General features: G+C 52.8%; 2 protein-coding genes across 13 annotated transcripts in view; one reads left to right on the top strand and one right to left on the bottom strand.

Annotated features, from left to right (window-relative positions):
* Window positions 1-8,316, top strand: part of SUPT6H (SPT6 homolog, histone chaperone and transcription elongation factor) — a 31,667-nt gene extending 23,351 nt beyond the window's left edge. For 2 of the 3 annotated variants that reach the window (XM_029211448.1, XM_029211449.1), the window contains 10 exons: window positions 538-678; window positions 2,220-2,415; window positions 2,815-3,053; window positions 3,607-3,720; window positions 3,893-4,017; window positions 5,747-5,859; window positions 6,267-6,344; window positions 6,441-6,607; window positions 7,080-7,267; window positions 7,528-8,316. In XM_029211448.1, the coding sequence (XP_029067281.1) occupies window positions 538-678; window positions 2,220-2,415; window positions 2,815-3,053; window positions 3,607-3,720; window positions 3,893-4,017; window positions 5,747-5,859; window positions 6,267-6,344; window positions 6,441-6,607; window positions 7,080-7,267; window positions 7,528-7,714 (1,548 nt within the window). In that variant the 3' untranslated portion in view covers window positions 7,715-8,316. The remainder of the gene's footprint in view (window positions 1-537; window positions 679-2,219; window positions 2,416-2,814; window positions 3,054-3,606; window positions 3,721-3,892; window positions 4,018-5,746; window positions 5,860-6,266; window positions 6,345-6,440; window positions 6,608-7,079; window positions 7,268-7,527) is intronic. The other variant, XM_029211450.1, reaches the window with a different exon arrangement.
* Window positions 8,317-8,514: 198 nt separating this feature from the next.
* Window positions 8,515-17,390, bottom strand: PROCA1 (protein interacting with cyclin A1). Of its 10 annotated transcripts, none has more exons than XM_029211455.1 (6): window positions 16,944-17,390; window positions 13,496-13,823; window positions 13,133-13,219; window positions 10,872-11,007; window positions 10,436-10,591; window positions 8,515-10,347 (listed from the first exon to the last, which is right to left on the bottom strand). In XM_029211455.1, the coding sequence occupies exons 2-6, from the start codon at window positions 13,554-13,556 to the stop codon at window positions 9,684-9,686; spliced, it is 1,104 nt and encodes a 367-aa protein (XP_029067288.1). In that variant the 5' UTR covers window positions 13,557-13,823; window positions 16,944-17,390; the 3' UTR covers window positions 8,515-9,683. The 10 variants fall into 10 exon arrangements, with proteins under 10 accessions (XP_029067288.1, XP_029067289.1, XP_029067286.1 ...); XM_029211456.1 differs by lacking the exon at window positions 16,944-17,390 and adding an exon at window positions 16,252-16,497 and having other exon boundaries at window positions 13,496-13,847; XM_029211453.1 differs by lacking the exon at window positions 16,944-17,390 and adding an exon at window positions 16,252-16,497.
* Window positions 17,391-18,048: the final 658 nt, after the last annotated feature.

Here is an 18,048-nt window from a genome sequence, read left to right as displayed (position 1 = left end):
CTCATAAAAGCCATCCCGATAGAACTCATAAAAGCCATCCCGATAGAACTCATAAAAGCCATCCCGAAAGCTTTTTCTGGATCCTCAAATGTTATTTAGGCAGACTGTAAAATAGACAGTTTCTTAACTTTACCCAATAAAAGAAGCTGGTGAGATTTGTCCAGGTTATAAAAGAGCCAAGGTGTGCCTGGTTCACTGAAATGAGTTGTTCTGAGGAGACTGACAGAGATATTTCTTATGCCCACTAGGTCAGAACAGAATAGGAGGGAGGGGCTTCAGTTGTAGCTGGAGGGACATATAAATTAGATTAACATAAAAAATTGGTCTGATGGCCAGTGGTGCCAAACATGAGTTATGAGTCAAGGAACTTTGGGAATATTCAAATTCTGTGTTGCTGGGTGGCTAAGTCGTCGTGTTCTCACATCATGATGCCAGTGTCAATGGTAAAATGAATTACAGCACTCCTGGCAGCTCTTTTCTGAATGTGTGATCTCCAGAATCTTAATGATCAAGCTCCTCTCCTGATGCCCTCTTTAGGTCTGGAACCACTTTGACAGTGGTTCATGCCCAGGCCAGGCCATCGGTGTCAAAACAAGGCTAGACAATGGTGTCACTGGCTTCATCCCCACCAAATTCCTCAGCGACAAAGTGGTAAAGCGGCCGGAGGAACGAGTGAAGGTAGGTGAATGACTGGGGTAAGGCCCCTGGTGCAGTTTTCAGCTGCCCAAATCAGGCTGGCTTTGGGCTGTCCCCACCAGGAGTTAGGCTCTGTTCCCAGTGGCTCCTGGTGGGGAGCATTTCAGAAGGATTTATAACCAGTTGAGTGAAGTCAGGGCGAGAACCGTCTGTCTGAATGAGGAGCAGCTTTTGTGCCCTGCCTTTGTGAAATGTCATCAAATTGCTGGCCCTTTGAGAGAGGGCTCTCTCTTCCTGCGTGGGAGGCTGTGGTTTAGTCCGGCGGGCAGGAAGCAGGGCCCAGCATTACATGCTGGGAAGCAGAAAGGCTAAGCTCCCTTTCTGTTCTAGTATTCTCTTGTCAGAGCTGCCATTTGTTCTGCACACACTAGATACCAGCCCTTGACAGTTACATATGTTGACTCAGATCTCACAGCCTGATGGGGAAGGAAATACTACCTTCTTTTTTCAGAGAAATTTGAGTGCCTTTTCCAGGATCAGCTGGTTTGTTAGTGATACAGCTGGTACCACATCTGCCAAATTCTCTGGTTCTAAGTGTTGTGAACCCCTGAGCCTACGGACTTAGGAAGGCTGGGGAAAGACATTCCAAATACAGGCATACCTGACCTTTGCAGATACTGTTTGTTTGTTTGTTTGTTTTTACAAATTTAAGGTTGGTAGTAACCCTGCATCGAGCAAGTCTATCAGTACCATTTTCCCAACAGCATTTGATCACTTCGTGTCTCTGTGTCACATTTATGTGTGGTAATTCTCACAGTATTTCAGACTTTTTCATTATATTTGTTAGGGTGATTTGTGACCAGTAGTCTTTGATGTTAGTCTTGCAAAAAGATTAGGACTCACTAAAGGCTCAGGTGATGGTTAACGTTTTTAAGCAATAAAGTATTTTTTAACGAAGGTATGTACATTTTTTAAAACATAATAGTGTTGCACCCTTAGTAGACTATAGTGTGAACATAACTTTTATATGTACTGGGAAACTAAAAAATTCTTGTGACTCACTTTATTGTGATATCTGCTTTATTGCGGTGGTCTGGAACTGAGCCTGCAATATCTCCAAGGTATGCCTGTAAATGAAGCTAGGGAGATTTTAAGAAGGAGAGCCATGCAGATGACTGGGTTTTGTCACTCTTTAGACAGAAGGGCTCAAATCAGGGGTAAAGTATAGAAAATAGCTACTACTTTGCTTTCCCTCCAAAAAGGGCAGCCAGACTTGGATCACATCCTAGCAGCAATAATTATGCAGCTTTATGAGAAAAGGGAATATTACCAGTGACAGAATATGTCCCAGGAGGCTTCAGTTGGTTTTTCTGCCTAGAGTGGGAGGCATCAGTACAGGGCACAGACTATAATCTGCAGACGAAACTGAACTCTGAACTCCTGCTAATCTGCCACTCAGTAGCTGGCTGGCTTTGGGCAGTCACTCCACCTTTCTGCCTGGACTTTGCTTTTCTCACATGTAAAATAGGGCATCGGGCTAGACCATCTTTGTCCCTTCCAGCTCAAATGTTCTGTGGATCTAGGTGGGAATGACTGTTCACTGCCGCATTATGAAGATTGACATCGAGAAGTTTAGTGCAGACCTGACCTGCCGTACCTCAGACCTCATGGACAGGAACAACGAGTGGAAACTGCCCAAGGACACCTACTATGACTTTGACGCTGAAGCAGCAGACCACAAGCAGGAGGAGGACATGAAACGGAAGCAGCAGCGGACCAGTGAGTGTGCCCATGACCATGCCTGTGCACCCCAAGTCCTGGCAGCTCTCCCTCTGCAGGATGCACTGCTGACTGCTCAGCTTCCCAGTGGGAGTGAGTGCTCAGCTCTGAGGTGCTGAGACCCAGAGGCATCATGAAAGGGAGCCATTGGCAGGGCTGAAGCTGGGGTCTTCTTGGGTCACATTTTCTTTGCTAATGCACTGTGGCTCTTAAAGCTTCATTCTCTCAGCACCCAGGGGCCCAGGTTAACATATCATTCATATCAGAGAATCCCGGCCCAGAGAGGGTGAAAGAGTCTCAGAATTCAGTAGTGGGTCAGAGATTAAGCCATGGCCTGTCCCATTGATGTTGGCTCCCAGTCCCATCACCTGATCTATACTTCTTTCCTGCTCTCTTCAGCATATATCAAGCGAGTGATTGCACACCCGTCCTTCCATAATATAAATTTTAAGCAAGCAGAAAAAATGATGGAGACCATGGACCAGGGTGACGTGATCATCCGACCGAGCAGCAAGGGTGAAAATCACCTGACAGTGACCTGGAAGGTCAGTGACGGCATATACCAGCATGTGGATGTGCGGGAAGAGGGCAAGGAAAATGCCTTCAGCCTGGGAGCCACCCTGTGGATCAACAGTGAGGTGAGAGGCAGCCCCTGCCTGCACTAGCATCCCCACTCCCGCTTCCAGAAACAAACCACTCTCACCTTAGTTACTGGTATGCATTGTATTTTAGCTACACAGCAACGAAACAGGAGGTTGGTTATGAAATGAGTAATTTGATATCAGTTTTGTATATTTTGCACTTCTTTCCCTGTTCTCCAGATTTTAAAATAGACTAGAGAACCGCTGGAGGAAGAGGAGAAAATACACATGCAAGCGCTTCGTGCACAACACACACACACCAAATTTCTTTGTCCTGTTTTCAGTGGAGAGAAATTTTATGAAGCCCCCTATTGTTCCCAAGCACTAAGGGAGAACTAAAGTTATGAATTAAAGGATTTTGTGCCTTGTAAGCTAATAAATCTGGGCATGACTCAAACAGATGGATACATTGAGGGGACTTTGCAGCAGAGTGAGGCTGCAGCAGGGCTGGGAAGTTCCTCCCCTCCAGTGGGTTCTCTTCCAAGTGGATTTGATGAAAGGCTGAATCTCAGCTCTGGATATGACAGTCGGGGCCTTTTTCTTCCCACAGGAATTTGAAGACTTGGATGAGATTGTTGCCCGCTATGTTCAGCCTATGGCATCCTTTGCCCGGGACCTTCTGAACCACAAGTATTATCAGGACTGCAGTGGTGGGGACCGTAAGGTGAGCCCAGGGCCCTGCAAGGGATGACACCTCCCAGTCACTTACGGATGTATGGTTTCCCTTCAGTGTAGGGGATGCTCAGCTGGTGAAGGAGGTGTACATCATGTGTGAGCCAGACATTGTGTACCAAGCATGCTGCTATCCCAACCTCTCCCCCTCATTCTACCCCCAGAAATTAGAGGAGCTGCTCATCAAAACTAAGAAGGAGAAGCCCACCTTCATTCCCTATTTCATCTGTGCCTGCAAGGAACTGCCCGGCAAGTTCCTACTGGGATACCAGCCCCGGGGTAAACCCAGGTGAGCACTGGTGCTGAGAAGGTGCTGCCACTGGGGTCCACAGATAGGCTAGCAGGCCCCCAAACAGTACTCTCTCTGGTTCTGCTTGACTGCCTTTCTCCTCTTATCTGTTTAGAGTGGAGGTGGAGGTTGGAGGTGGGGAAAGAGGGTGATGATTTAGAGGCAAAAGGCAGACTGAATAAGAAAGGTTCTTTAATCAACCCTGTGAAAAAGAGTTCCCTTCACCTCTTCTCCCTCCCAGAGAGTGATAGAAATCACCAGACACTCTCTCCACCTGACTGGCAAAGATGGGGGCCAACACACTGGTCACTCCTTCCACTCTCTGCTTCACCCTCACCAAGGCTTTTCAGCACACGGTGGCTCACTGTTGCTGTGGTGAGCCTGTGCTGAACGGGGATAGGTCAGGAAAGCATCTCTTCCAGTCACCAACCTGCTCCGCTCCCTTCTGTGTATGACTGACAGGCTGGCCTTCCTAGGTATTCCTCTATCTGAGTCCCTCCTTTGTTCACCCTGCATCAGACAAAGTCTGATTTCCTTAGGCCTGCTTTCTTTGTGTCCGTTACGCAGACTGATAGCCATACTAGCCTTCTCTACTCCCCCATCCTCCCTTCGGTCCTTGGCCACAGCCTGTGCCTTTCTGCTCTTAGTCCTGTCCTGCTCGCACATGATGCACGGTGTGGGCTCCGTTAGGAGGGGCTCAGGGGCCAGAGGACGAGCAGCTCTGGACTCTGGACCCTGCACCGTCGTGGGCATTTCTGGAATATTGTGCTTGTTTCTGAGAAGCCTTTTCTGACTCACCAGCATGCTTCCAGAAGATGGCAGCCAGGGCCATGTGGTGGTTGGAAACTATCCCATGAGCAACAGTTGAACAAACAGGGGACTTTAACCAGGAGCAGAGGCAACATGATAGCGTCCCTTGGAAAGGGGTACAAACTCCTTGTGGTGCAGAATGAACAACAGTTGGGTAGAAGATCTAGGAAGCAGGTTTCAGCTTAATATGAGTCAGCACATTGCCATACTTATTAGCGTTGACTGTTGGCTGTTGACAGCTACCCTTTATTGAGCACAACCTGTTCTAAGTGTTGTGATAAGTGCTTTATGTGTTGTCTCATTTATTCCTCATACCCACGCTATAGGTTTAAGTGCTGTTATCCTCATTTTACAAATGAGGCCGAGATTCAGGTTTAGTAACTTGGTACAAAGCCATATAGGTGATGAGTGGCAGAGCCAAAACTGGAACAAGGACTGGGTCTGAACCCAGAGCCCATCCTCTGATCCACTCTCTGCTCTGGCGAAGTGTTAAATAAGGGCAGACCAGCCACCGTCAAGAAGCACTTCCAGATTCCGGCTCGTGGGGAGCTGTGCTTTGCTGCCCTGGGAGGCCCCTCCCACCCCTGACACTCTGTGATCTCAGTAACCCTCACCTGCAGTGTGCTGCCGACATACTGCAGCGCGGGACGGTGGCCCAGCCCCCAGCAAGGCTTCTTCTGGCAGCCTGAACATAGCACACCAGGGGCTGCTGACTCCTGGCGTTGCCTGGACTCTGCTGTGCCCTTCTCACCTCACCCAGAGTGCAGCCTCCTTTTACAGGGTCAGGGACTGGCTCTTTTATCTCTCCTTTCCCCCAGCACCCAGTGTGGCTACTTCACATGGTGGAAATCTGCTCTGGCCGCTCTCTTACAGCTGGCCACAAGTGGTATCTGATGCACGTTTCCTCCCAAAATCCCAGGATAGAATATGTAACAGTGACTCCAGAAGGATTCCGGTACCGGGGCCAAATCTTCCCGACTGTGAATGGCCTTTTCAGATGGTTTAAGGATCATTATCAGGATCCTGTACCAGGTGAGTTCTACTCTCTCTGACTTGTGGAGTGTGGTTGAGGGACGTCTGTCTAAGTGCTGAGTCAAGATAATCACTAGCCTTCTACAGGAGGGGCTGAGGCCTAGGCTGTCATTGTAGTTCTCTTAATTCCTATTCCATCTTCCACTTTGCCTGTACAGCTTCCCTATTTTTTTTTTTAATTTATGTATTTATTTGGCCACACCACGTGGCTTGTGGGATATTAGTTCCCCGACCAGGGGTTGAACCCATGCCCTCAGCAGTGAGAGCGCAGAGTCCTAACCACTGGACTGCCAGGGAATCCCCCCAGCTTCCCTTCTTTCCACCCACCTCAGTACATCTCCCAGCCCCCCAGTTGTAAAACCAGAAGTAGGTTCCTGGTGAGACATAATTTGGGCCATTTCTTGCAGGCATCACCCCCAGTAGCAGCAGCAGGACCCGGACACCTGCCTCTATCAATGCTACCCCAGCCAACATCAACCTTGCAGGTAAGGAGCTCGTGCCGGGGACTGGGGGTAAGAGGGATGGAGCTAGAAGGACTGTCACCTCTAACATGCCCATCTCCCACCTCTGTGTGCTTACAGATCTGACACGGGCTGTGAACGCCCTGCCCCAGAACATGACCTCACAGGTGTTCAGTGCCATTGCTGCCGTGACAGGCCAAGGCCAGAACCCTAATGCCACCCCAGCGCAGTGGGCCTCCAGCCAGTATGGCTATGGCGGCAGTGGAGGGGGCAGCAGCGCTTACCACGTACGTGGCTTGGGGAGGAGGCTCCCTGCAGAGGGCGGGGAAGGGTGAAAGGGAACGGTCATCCTTTACCAGCCTGTGTCCATAGACTGGCCTCTGCAGTGCCCACCACGAGCGCCTTCCTAAGGAGAGGGTGCTACCACAGCATTAGGAACTGTCTCCAGCAGATGTTCCTTTTTCTCAGGCCCATTTAAGGGGAACGGGAATGAGAGAAGTTCTGACCTTTCCACAGAGTCTTTTGGGATCTTTAGAATCCTCAAGCCTCTAGCAACCTCAAGTGGTCAAGGGTGCACTGTGTTGTTGTGCCAGGTCCCATCGTGTTGGCCTGCCTCTGCTGCTCAGAACCACACACTGCTCAGGAGAGGGTCAGCTGGAAGGCTCTGGATGGAGCCCAAATTTTCAGCTTGCCAGAAATTCACAGAAAAACCAAATAAGCACAAAACCCGTCCCGATTCAACTGTTCACCCTTCTCCAGGTGTTCCCGACGCCAGCCCAGCAGCCGGTGGCCACGCCACTAATGACCCCCAGCTACTCCTACACAACCCCAAGCCAGCCCATCACCACACCACAGTACCACCAGCTACAGGCCAGCACCACCCCTCAGTCTGCCCAGCCCCAGCCCCAGCCTTCCTCCAGCTCCCGGCAACGGCAGCAGCAGCCAAAGTAAGTATACAGATGGTGGCACAGAACAGGTTATTAGTAGAGGGAGGTGCTCTGGATCTTCTGACAGCCATGGCCCAGGTGATGTCCCCAGGAGGACTACTTTCTGGGAGAAGAGGGAAGAACACAGTGTGGCAGCAGGCCATGGCTGCTGTCCATAGAGGCGAGGTCCATTTCTGCAAGAATGGATGCTCACCAGTGATTGCTGGGAAGGCTTTCTTCTAGAGAGTCCCAGTCTCAAAGGCCCTTGTTCTCCCTCCCAGGTCCAACAGCCATGCAGCCATCGACTGGGGGAAGATGGCGGAACAGTGGCTGCAGGAGAAGGAGGCAGAACGGCGGAAACAGAAGCAGCGGCTGACACCTCGGCCCTCCCCCAGCCCTATGATCGAAAGCACCCCCATGTCTATTGCTGGCGACGCCACCCCACTCCTGGACGAGATGGATCGGTAGGGGGCCTGCTCCTAGGACTCTGGTTACCTCTGAGGCTGGGAGAGGCCTGGCTGCCCATTGCCTCACTCCTTGCCCCTCCTTTTCTGTCCATAAAGTGAATTGACGTTCTCTTTGGTGGTCAGCCTGGATGGGTGACAGTCTGGATGGCCTTGTGCACTTGAGCTCAGTGTACGCTAGGCAACAATACTCCCACTCCAGGTCCTCACTGACCACCTGTCCTGGGACCAGGCTGGGAAGGGAGTGTGGCAGGGAGGAAGAAGAGGAAGAAGAAAATGAGAGTGGAACAGTTTTGTATTCTACTCCCTACAAGCCATTTTGAGCTTCTGCTCTCACCTGACTCTGGGCTGTGACGGAGCACCAGCTCAGCACGTGAGTCTCCCCCAGCTCTCGTGGGGAGATGAATGCTATTTATTCAGTTTGGGACAGGAGAGAGGAGGGAAGGTATTTCTGACCGATACCAACAGCTTGGGTGGCTATCAAAGCAGGATCACAAGGGACGTAGGGGAGCAGTGCTAACCTGCCCAGCCCCCGCCTGGCTGCCCCTACCCCCTGCTGCCACGCTTCCTGCCGGTCATTTGAATAAACAGTGTTTCTACAGAGCACTTGGCAAAGCCTCTCTCCAAGTCTCCAGCTCTTGAGGGGGAGCTTTCAAAGCAGTGTTTGGAGCTCTGAGGGCTCCCTTGACTCCCTCTTCCAGGCCATCAGAGAGGCAGGGACTTAGAGAGGAGCAGGTGGCTTCTGCACCATGTTGCCTAGGGTCACATCCCTGCTCCACTTCCCAGCCCTGTGACCTTGAGCGAGTTCCTGTTGTCTCTAAGCCAGCTTTCTTATCTGTAAAATGGAGATGGTGATACCTAGCTCAGCAGGGCAGCTGTGAGGACTAAGAAAGAATGTGTGAAGTGCTAAGTCCAGTGCCTGGGACCTCATCAGGCCTCAGGAAATGTTAGCTGCTGTTACACTCACACACAGCCGCCCCATCCACTGTGCCTTCTAGTCTTCTCTGGCACATGGCAGAAAGGCCACAAGTCAATCTGGGTGTCTCCACTTGAACCCTGCACCTCTCTCTCCCCTTTTTGCCGGCTGGGCCTTGGTCTCTGACAGTACCTCCACATGAGTCAAGTGTATCTCCCCCAGGATGGGCCCCCCACTCACCTGGTCCCACACACACACAGCCCTGATGAAGAGAGCTGACTAGTCGCTTCCCCCAGCCCCATTGCCTCTTGTTCTGGACTGATCTCCCTGTGTTTCTTCACTAGGGCTTCACCTCAGAGCTTTGCCTGTCAGCTCTGGGAAAGCAAAGCTTTCCCCCTTCCTTTCCTCTGCTTGGGGCTCAGCAGAGAAGTCAGAAAAGGCCACTGCTGCCTAAACTTGGAGAGCTTCCCGCCTTGCTTTCCTTCATTCAAGATCCCTTTGGCTGTTGGCAAGAGTTGGGGGAAGGGGCTGCCCTTCCGACAGGAATTCAGCACAAAAGGCCTAGCAGGGCCTAGCAGGAGCAGGGCCACACCAGCTGGGAAGGTTCATCATGTTCCTTTTGATGCCACCAGCACCTGCCCCAGGGCCACTTAGAGTAGGGAAAGGCCAGGCAAGGCAGCACAGAGTGGGCTAAAAGGTTCAGTTGATTAGTGGTATCACTGCACACAATGCCTATCACCACGTGGATTTTGCACAGACCTGTCTCCCAGTAGACAGGAAGCCTCCTTCCCACCCAGAGGTGCTCTTCTCCTGCCCTGGACCTAGGATGTTACAGAGAAACGGGCTGTGCCCCTTCCCTACCCTCCCACCTGCCTTCTCTGGGCTTCCTCTTGAAAGACGGATTGCCCTTCAGAAACACCTGCAGCTCCTTAGCCCCTTGGCTCCAGTTATGCCCAGAGGCTGCCCCCCCCAGAAATAGCCAGGTTGGAGGGAGAGAGAAGCAGGGGGTCAGCTACAGGTTTGATCGTATTTATTCTTCGCCCTGGTCGCCCTGGCCTCAACTGAGATTGGGGTTTGATGCTGGGGGAGATTTCCTCTTGTTGACCTTCTTGACTGGTGAGGTCTTCATCCTGGGCTTCTTGGCCTGGACCCCGTTCTTCTCTCTCTTCCTGGGTGATAAAGACTCCACAATATCCTCACTGGAGGGTTCCTCCCGCCCAGGGTCATTGTAACTGTCCTCACTCTCCAGATCTCGCCAGCTGTCTGGGCTGGACTCTGACATCCTGGCCAACTCTCTTGGGCTTAACGATCGGTTTAAGTCTGGAGGTGATTCTGATTTAACTGGGCTTTTCTTCTTAGTCAACTTGCCCTTCTTGACTTTTTTCTTCACCTTTGCTTTTTCGTCCGTCTCCTCCTCCTTGTCTTTCTCTTTTCCCTTTTTCTTCTTTATCTTCTTGATCATCTTATTGCCCTGGGACTTCCCTGTGGGCCTTTCGGAACGCCAGATGGTGATGGGAGCTGCTAAGTCAGGGGTACCTGTGACCATGCCCATACCTGTGTTGGTGAGGAGGGCAGGGGGCCCCACCTGGGTCGGGATGGGAGGCTTGCTTTCTTCCTCCTCCTCCTCCTCCTCCTTCTCTTCCTCTTCTTGGTTTAGGTAATCTGCCCCGCACTCACGGTGGATGGGATGGTGGATCACTGCCACAGAGAGAGGCCTGTAGCTTTTGCACCCGGGGGGAGAGGAGAACAGGGAAAGATGGTTGACGGAGTGTGGGGGCCAGTGACCCCCATTGGCCCTCCGGCACTCACCAGCCACACCAGAACCGCTCCACACACTCTCCCTCTGGGATGAGCTCAAAGCATGGGCACTGGATGATGTTGAAACAGGCCGAGTCCACATCTTGGGAGCAGGTTAGGCCCACATCTCCGGAACTGCTATATGTCTTCTCTGAGCAGTCCTTCAGCCTGCCACACAGGGGACTCAGGCTGGCTCCCCTGCCTCCACGACTCCCCAGGGGCCCAGAGCAAGAAGCCTGAGGGACAGCAGGCTTCCACTGGGTTCAGCCCAGTCTGCCAAAAGACCTCCCCGTGGCTCCTGGAACACAAACCAGGTTTACAGAAGCTGGGGCCGGGCTGGCAGCACCAGGTCAAAGCTGAAGCAGGGAACCACAGTGAAAATTTTGGATCTGGCTCTACCCAGGAGTGTCTTCTGGGCTGTGGGTCTCCCAAGGAGGAGGGCCCTTACCTAGACTCACAGTCACAGTGGCTGATAGAGTGCAGGTGCACGGCGTGGTGGCCATAGTCAGAGGTGAAGGGATGGATGACGCGCCCGGTGCGCTTTCTGTGTTTCCAGCAGCACCCGTCAGTGTCCTGGAATTCACCTGACGGGGTAGGAGCCTGGGGTAAGAGTGGGTTGTACTGCACAGCAGCAGCAACGTACCTGGATCTCCCTTCCCACAGTTCAGTACAAAGGCTTCACCAAGGTCACCTGCTGCCGCCATCGTCCCTCCCTCCCCCATAGCTGTTGCTTTTTTTTTTTGGCCGCACCATGCAGCTTGTGGGATCTCAGTTACCCCAACAAGGGATTGAACCTGGGCCCCGACAGTGCAAGTGCCAAGTCCTAACCACTGGACCGCCAGGATTCGCCCACAGCTGCTTCTACTGCTGAGTAGTAGTAACTCAGCCCAGCGCTCTCCTCTCCCCAGTCCGCTGTGTGTGCCTCTGCCTGCCCCTCGCAGACTCCCAGGACAGTGTCTCACCAAGTCCCCCTTGCTGTCCTGTGACACCTGCCTCTTCCCCTCCCCTGCCTTCTGTGGGAGCCTACCTTCCTTCCCAAGGTCCTCTGCTGACTCCTGCCTGCCCCCCACCCAGTGCTCGGAGTTGTCAGCTACCCCACTGCACAGAGTACCTGGGTAAGGGAGGGCCCTCTTGCCATGGCAGACGGGAGCACCACTTCAGAGTCCCCAGCAGTTAAACCTGGCGGCAGCAGCATCCTCAGATCCTACGCCTGCCCCACACAGGCCCAGGAGGCCAGTGTCCGACCTCTCACAGCTACTGAAGCCACTCCATCCCCAGGGCCTGCTGCAGCATGACAGCTCAAGCCTGGAGGGGAGCTAGGCCTGAGCCTCCAGTGCGTCATGTTCCTTGGCTTCTCCTGCTGACTCTTCCCTTTCCCTCCTTCTCTCTTCTCCCTCTGACACCTTTCTCACTCTCACTTCTCTCCCCTTTCCCAGGCTCACTCTTGATTCTTTCCCTTCTCTTTACTCATCAAGTTCCCATTCCCCATCCATTCTCTCTCCCCAGTCTTAGAGCCACAGACTCAAACAGTCCACCCCTTGTAGGCGACACAGATACCGTGTCCCAGGGCACAGGGGAGAAGCTGCTGGGGAGAGGCCTGGGGATTAGGGGAAAGGCCTGAAGAAAGGTTCCTACCTCTTTTGCTCAGCTGAATGCAAGCCCTGTGCACACACTGGTGTCTCCCAGCCTCCACCCTCACTGCCTCACCTCTGACCCTGCCTAAGGCCCCAGTCTACCAATGGCTCTCTCCTTGGGCCACCATCTAAAACAAGCTCAGGAAGTGATTCCCTGTGCCGAGAGGACAAGGCACCTTCCTGGAGGTTCCCCCTGAACTCTGGCTCTGCCCGCTCCCAGAGGAGGAAGGGGGCTCTGGAGGAAGGGGGCGGGCACTCCCAAGTTCCAGGGCAGCCCAGCTTGGGGTGCTACGGCTGGCTAACTCCCTCCAAACAGGCCAGGAGGACTGTGCCTTTATCCAGCCCCTACAAGAGGTGGAACTGCGGCAAGACCTCATACTGGCCACCAGCTAGTAGCTAATCAGGCTGGGGGTGTGTTACTCCAAGTGGCCTTAAAGTTCTTGAGAGATGAGACAGCAGCTTGATCTGAGCCTTCCCTACATTCTTCCTCCCCTTCCCTCCCCCCCCCCAGGCTCTGGGGGGCCTGGGTCCCCCATACACCCCAGATCCACTTAGTGGCCTCCCTTTCTGCTTCCTTTCCTCCCATGCCCTTTCTCCATCTCAGGGAAATAAGAGGCAGGGGGAGTAAGAGTCCTGCACCACCACCTCGGGCTTTCTCCAGCACGGCTGAACTGGAGCAAAGGGCAGCAGGGTGGCAACTGCTCTGAACTTGTAGTCAGGCCTGGGTCCAAGTCTAGCTGGGTGACCTAGGGCAAGTTACTTTACTTCTCTGAGCCTTCATTTCCTTATTCACAAAATGGGGATGACGGTAATACCTATTTTGCAGGGTTGTTGGGAGGACTCAGTTTACATGTGTCAAAGATATTGGTGCACCATACATAAAGTGCCGTACAAAGGAAAGGGGTGATTGTGGCTTCCAGGAAGGGGTGGCCCTCTCTGTCTGGCACAAGGAGGGGTCTCAGGGTAGGGCAGCTGGGTGACCCCTTCAGGACCAAACACTTCCCTCCCTCCTGCCTACCACCAGGTGAGGGGTGGTGGGGACCCCTGGGGCCAGAGATCCCCCAGACAGACCCACCTTCAGAGGAGAAGGTAGATGCGTCAGTGCTGGACGCTACACCAGCCAGCAGATGTCCTCTCTCCCAGCTGGGTAACCTGTTTATATCTGAGAGAGTACAGAGAGGTAACAGCAGCCCCCCTCCCCATACCATTCATTCCAAAAACATTTCCTGAGAAGCTCCAGGTGCAGTCCCCAGAAGATGCAGAGATTAAAAGGACGACACAACAGTCCCTGCTGTCAAGGGGCTGGGGGAGGGCACGAGGAGGGGAGAGGCAGGAGAGGTCTGTGGAACAGCGCATGACAGTAGTGTGCGGCAGACACTGACAGGGAGGGAAATGGTGGGGACGAAGGCCTGTGGGAGGACAGAACAAGGACACCTACTGAGATAGGGATGGGGTGACCTTCTTGGAAGAAGCATAATAGGAGCTGAATCTGGAGTCATGAATAGGAGTGAGCCAGAGTCTAGGCAAGAAGGGACGGTTCCAGGAATTGTCCCAGGGTGTTCCCAAAGACAACTCCAACCGGCAGCAGCTCCGTCAGCAGCCACAGGGTAGAGTCTGCCACTTCCTTTTTCCTCCTACAATTAGCTTTGTCCTTTGGGGTACTGGAGCTGAGTCCTGCTTAAGGAAGGTAGCCGACTGCTTGGGGACTTCAGCTGGGCTTTCAGTGGCACTCGGTCATCCTTCTACTGGTCCCTGGTGAGCTCCTTCTGTTTTCCACAGCACAGGAAGTACTCAAAATTAATGGAATGAATGAATGAAACTCCAGGCACTTTCCTGGAAACTCCTACCCTGCTTCTGTTCCTCTCAGCACAAAATTTCACCAGCATTATTTATGGCTGTCCCCACCCTCATCAACTTCCAGCCTGGGGAAGTGGCCCTCCCTCCTGCCCAAGCACCTGAACTCTAGGTCCCAGCCAGAATTCTCGCCTTCTGCCTCTTTAGTGTTTTGGGGTTTTTTTCTCCTTACAGGCTATGAACATCTTCAAACAAAACACTCTATGAACCCTGTTTCTCACTCTGCCACTGCATATCCCACCCCTCTTCCTTTTCAATCCAAGTTTATTCACTCCCTCATTTAACGGATGTATTAGCTTTACTCGGCACCAGTGAAGGAAGCCTAGTCCCTACTTTAGTGAGCTCAGAGTCTCTACCTCTCTCTTCTACTCCAGCCACCTACAGCATGGCAGCCATCCCAGCCCCTCTAGCAGAATAGCCCCGGCAAAGGCCACCAGTGATCTAATAGCCAAACCCAGCGGCCTTCTTTTAGTCTCATCTCATTTGACCCTGTTGACCAATCAGTCTCTTTCTTCTGCAAACTGTTCCTTTGGCTCCCATGACAGACGCCTCTCATCTCTCTTCCTTCCCAGCTTTTTAGTTCTTTCCTAACTCCTTTGCTGTCCCCTCTTTCTCTGCTGTACCCCTTAAATTGGTGATTACCAAGGTTCTGTCTTTGGTCTCCTTCTCAGAAGAAGCTACAGGCTTGTCTTGGATAATGTTATCCACTTCCATGGTTTCAACATCCACTAATAAAATGACATAAATCTGGGTCTCCAATTCAGACTGCTTTCCTGAGCATGTAGCCAATGTCCTCTTGGACATTCCCAAAACATCAAACCAGTATGTCCCATATGAACCCACCATCTTCTCCCTGCCCTTCATGAACCACCTCCTCTTGTATCTTCCATTTCAGAGAGCAACAGACACCTCAGCTAGAAATCTAGGGATCATTCCTTCCCTCACTTCTCACCAACCTGATGACCAAGTCTTGCCATGCCTACCTGCCCCCATATCTGCCTCCGTCTTGGTTTAGACCTTCATTATCTCTGACCAAGACAGCTGGAGTAACCTTCTGCCTGGCCTCCCTGACTTCTGTCTCACCATCCATATCCAGCCCTCACAATGCAGCCAAACCGGTTCAGCACATTCCTCCTCTTTAATAGCATTCCACTGCCTTCAGGATGAGGTAAGAACTCCTTATCAGGACAGAACTGGTCCCCAGGACCCAGGCCCTTGTTCTTCAGTTATAAGTTCCTCTTGTCCATCCATCCCTCTTCCCACCCCTCCCTTTTCCATTCCTTCTCTCCTGCCTCCTACTCCCCAGGAACACCTGCTCATCTTGGGAAGAACGATGCTATCCAAGTAGAATGGGTCACACTTCTCTTTTGCCCCTTTACCCTACGCCAATGTACTTCATGTGTTTATAGCAACTTGAGAAAAAGGCCTATATTTAATCCACCTCTGTATCTATAGATCCTGGAACATGGAAAGTGCTCAGTAAATGTTGGTTGATTGAATGAACACATGAGTAGAAGAGAATAAAGCCCCTATTGGAGCCACAAAGAAGCTATGGCACTGGAGATTCTGCTCAGGGTTCAAACCTGGGGACTTTTCTAGGGAAGGAGAATTGACCTTGGATGAGCATCTTCCTAATATCAGGCACTGTGCTGGGCTTTATTTTGGGGCGGGGGGGGCTTTTAAAATATGCCTTTGACTTTAAATCCTCACCAAAGCCCATTTTATGGATGGGGACAGAGACTTACAATAAGTAGTAACCTGTCCAAAGACACAAGTTAACAGATGACAGAGGTAGGATTCAAATCCTGTTTTCCTGGCTCCATAGTCTATGCTCTTTCAGCCTACTTATGGTCCTATCCAAAACCTGCCCTGCCAGCTATCACTTACCATTACACCGGTTTTTCAACTCTAATATAGCCAATTCCTCACCCTCTGGTTTTACTCAGTCCTGACTCCACAGCCTCCCATATCCAGCCTGGACCCTAAGGTCAGGCCAGAGGAGCACGAGCCAGGGTCAGGATTCAAACTCTGCTTGCTCTCTCCAGTCACCATGGAAGAAACTTATATGCAGGGTCCACTGACTAACTCCCCTGACACCCCCAAGAAGCCCTGACAATTACAACTCTGCCAAGGGGAGGGATTTAATAACTCTCCTCAGATCTTCAGTCGGAGTTTCCGACTGAAGCAGAGTCCAGAGCTCCTCAGCAGAAGTGATTGAAGTTGGACACAGGGGGGACTTCATAATGAATGAGAGTGATAGCTTAAAAGGAAGAGGGAGGCTTGTGGTCTCTTTCTCAGTAGGGCATTATTCTGGGCGCAGGGGCCTAACTCAAAACTCACAGGTGATGCTCATTTGTACAGAATCCTCCCAGTCTGGAGAGCTGAGGCGCTCCCCCCGACCTTGCGGCACAAGGGGTAGGGTTTCAGGTGGGGTACCCGGGCAGCAGAACTGGGGAAGGGGGGAGGGAGGGAGGAAGGAAGGGAGTAACCAAGGAAGGGAAGGAGGGAAGAGGACGGAGCAAGGCAGGGCGGCTCCCGTTTCCGGGGAAATGCCTCCCTGGCCCCGCCTACATCTGGAGGCGATTGTGATGTCACCTGTGGAACTTCCAGCCTTTTTCCTGCCCCAGAGTCAATGAAACCTCCCACCCCAGCCCCGGCGACTAGTTGGCCGCTGGACCATGGGCTCCAGCCAAGCCCCGCATTTCTTGGGCAGCGGCTTGGGCCCCCGGTGCGGCACAGCAATGCCTTCCAGCCTTACAACCAGAGGCCTCAGCTCTGGCTTCAACCGGACCACCCCAACTGAACGCGCAGGCGGTTCTCTAGGTCCTCAGGACCCCAGTCCTCAATCATTGGTCCATGTCTCGACGTGAGCCCACCCCCAAATCCTAACTCCGCCCCAGCCAGTCCTTGGCCCCGCCTCCTTCGTCGGGCTCTCTCAGGTTCCACACCCCCCTTGGGTTCTCAAGCCAGCCCCCATGCCACGCCCCCAGCTGGAAGCCCTCCCCTAATCTGCTGCCACGTCCCCTCCTTACCGGTGCTGCTCTCGTCCCACCAGCTGGCATCGTCCTCAGTTTTTTCCTTAGTCCACCTTTCAATCCTCAGTGTCGTCCTAACCCACATATCTCTCAGCCTAGTTCTTCGTCTCTACAAGACTCTTCCTCGCAGAAGTCCAACCCTGAACCTCAGCTTGGCCGAGTCCAACGTAAACCCCAATCTCAGCTTCGCCCCAGTCCAGCCCTTAACTCCGCCTCATGCTTGCCCAGTTTCCCGCCTCCCTCCGCTCTAGGCTGCGTTGTCTTAGCCCAAGTCTGAGCTTCCGCTGCGCTCTTCATCCGGGTCCTCCCAGTTCATTCCGGGCCTCTCCCTCTTTGTTCCACTTTAACCTTAGCACCTCCCCGTTATCTCAGGCCTAAACTTTAGCTCGGCCGCTGAGGCCCAGCCCTCAATCCCATCCCTAGTTCCTCTCCAGATCTGCTCCAGGTTTAGTCCTACCCCCAGACCCTAGCCCCGCCCCTAACCCCGTTCTTAGCCCCGCCCCAACCATTCTCGCAACCTCCGGGCCCCTCCCAATCCTTCGGAACCCAGCAGCTGCCCTTAGCCCCGCCCCCAATCTACACTCGGGCCCGCTTGCCTAGGGAGCTACTCCCACTAAACTCCAACCAGCCATCCTGGCTCTTCCAAGGTCCCTCCTTCCCTGGCGGGAGGCCGGGCTCGCTCTCGCTCTCTCCCCGTCCGCAGGCCCCTCCACTGGAGCCCAGCTAATGAAGACGTGATGTCGGCTCGCAGCCCCCCGTGCGGCGCCCACCCACAGCGCCCCCTCCTAGCCCCCATGGGGCACCCTGTATTGAGACAATACTACCCAATATAGACATCAACATAGAGCCAAAGAATCGTGGTCACTCCTCCCCCAAATATTTAGTATAATAGTTAAGGTTTTTGAGCTCTTCCTGTGTGTTAGTGCTTTATTTCACTCTTGCAACCTCATGTCGTATCTCCATAGGATTGCCCCATGCGGGGAGCAGGGCAAGCTGCACGCATAGTCACCTACTAAACACGCCCCTCACAGCGCACAGCCCTCTCACCCTTAAGTATAGTATACACACTGCACATGGATGTATCACACTCATAGCGCAGGTA

This window comes from Monodon monoceros, unplaced genomic scaffold (genome assembly GCF_005190385.1).
Source record: "Monodon monoceros isolate NGI ecotype Baffin Bay Population unplaced genomic scaffold, NGI_Narwhal_1 Super_Scaffold_9, whole genome shotgun sequence".
NCBI classification, from domain to species: domain Eukaryota; kingdom Metazoa; phylum Chordata; class Mammalia; order Artiodactyla; family Monodontidae; genus Monodon; species Monodon monoceros.
This window is presented reverse-complemented; position numbering and strand designations above follow the sequence as displayed.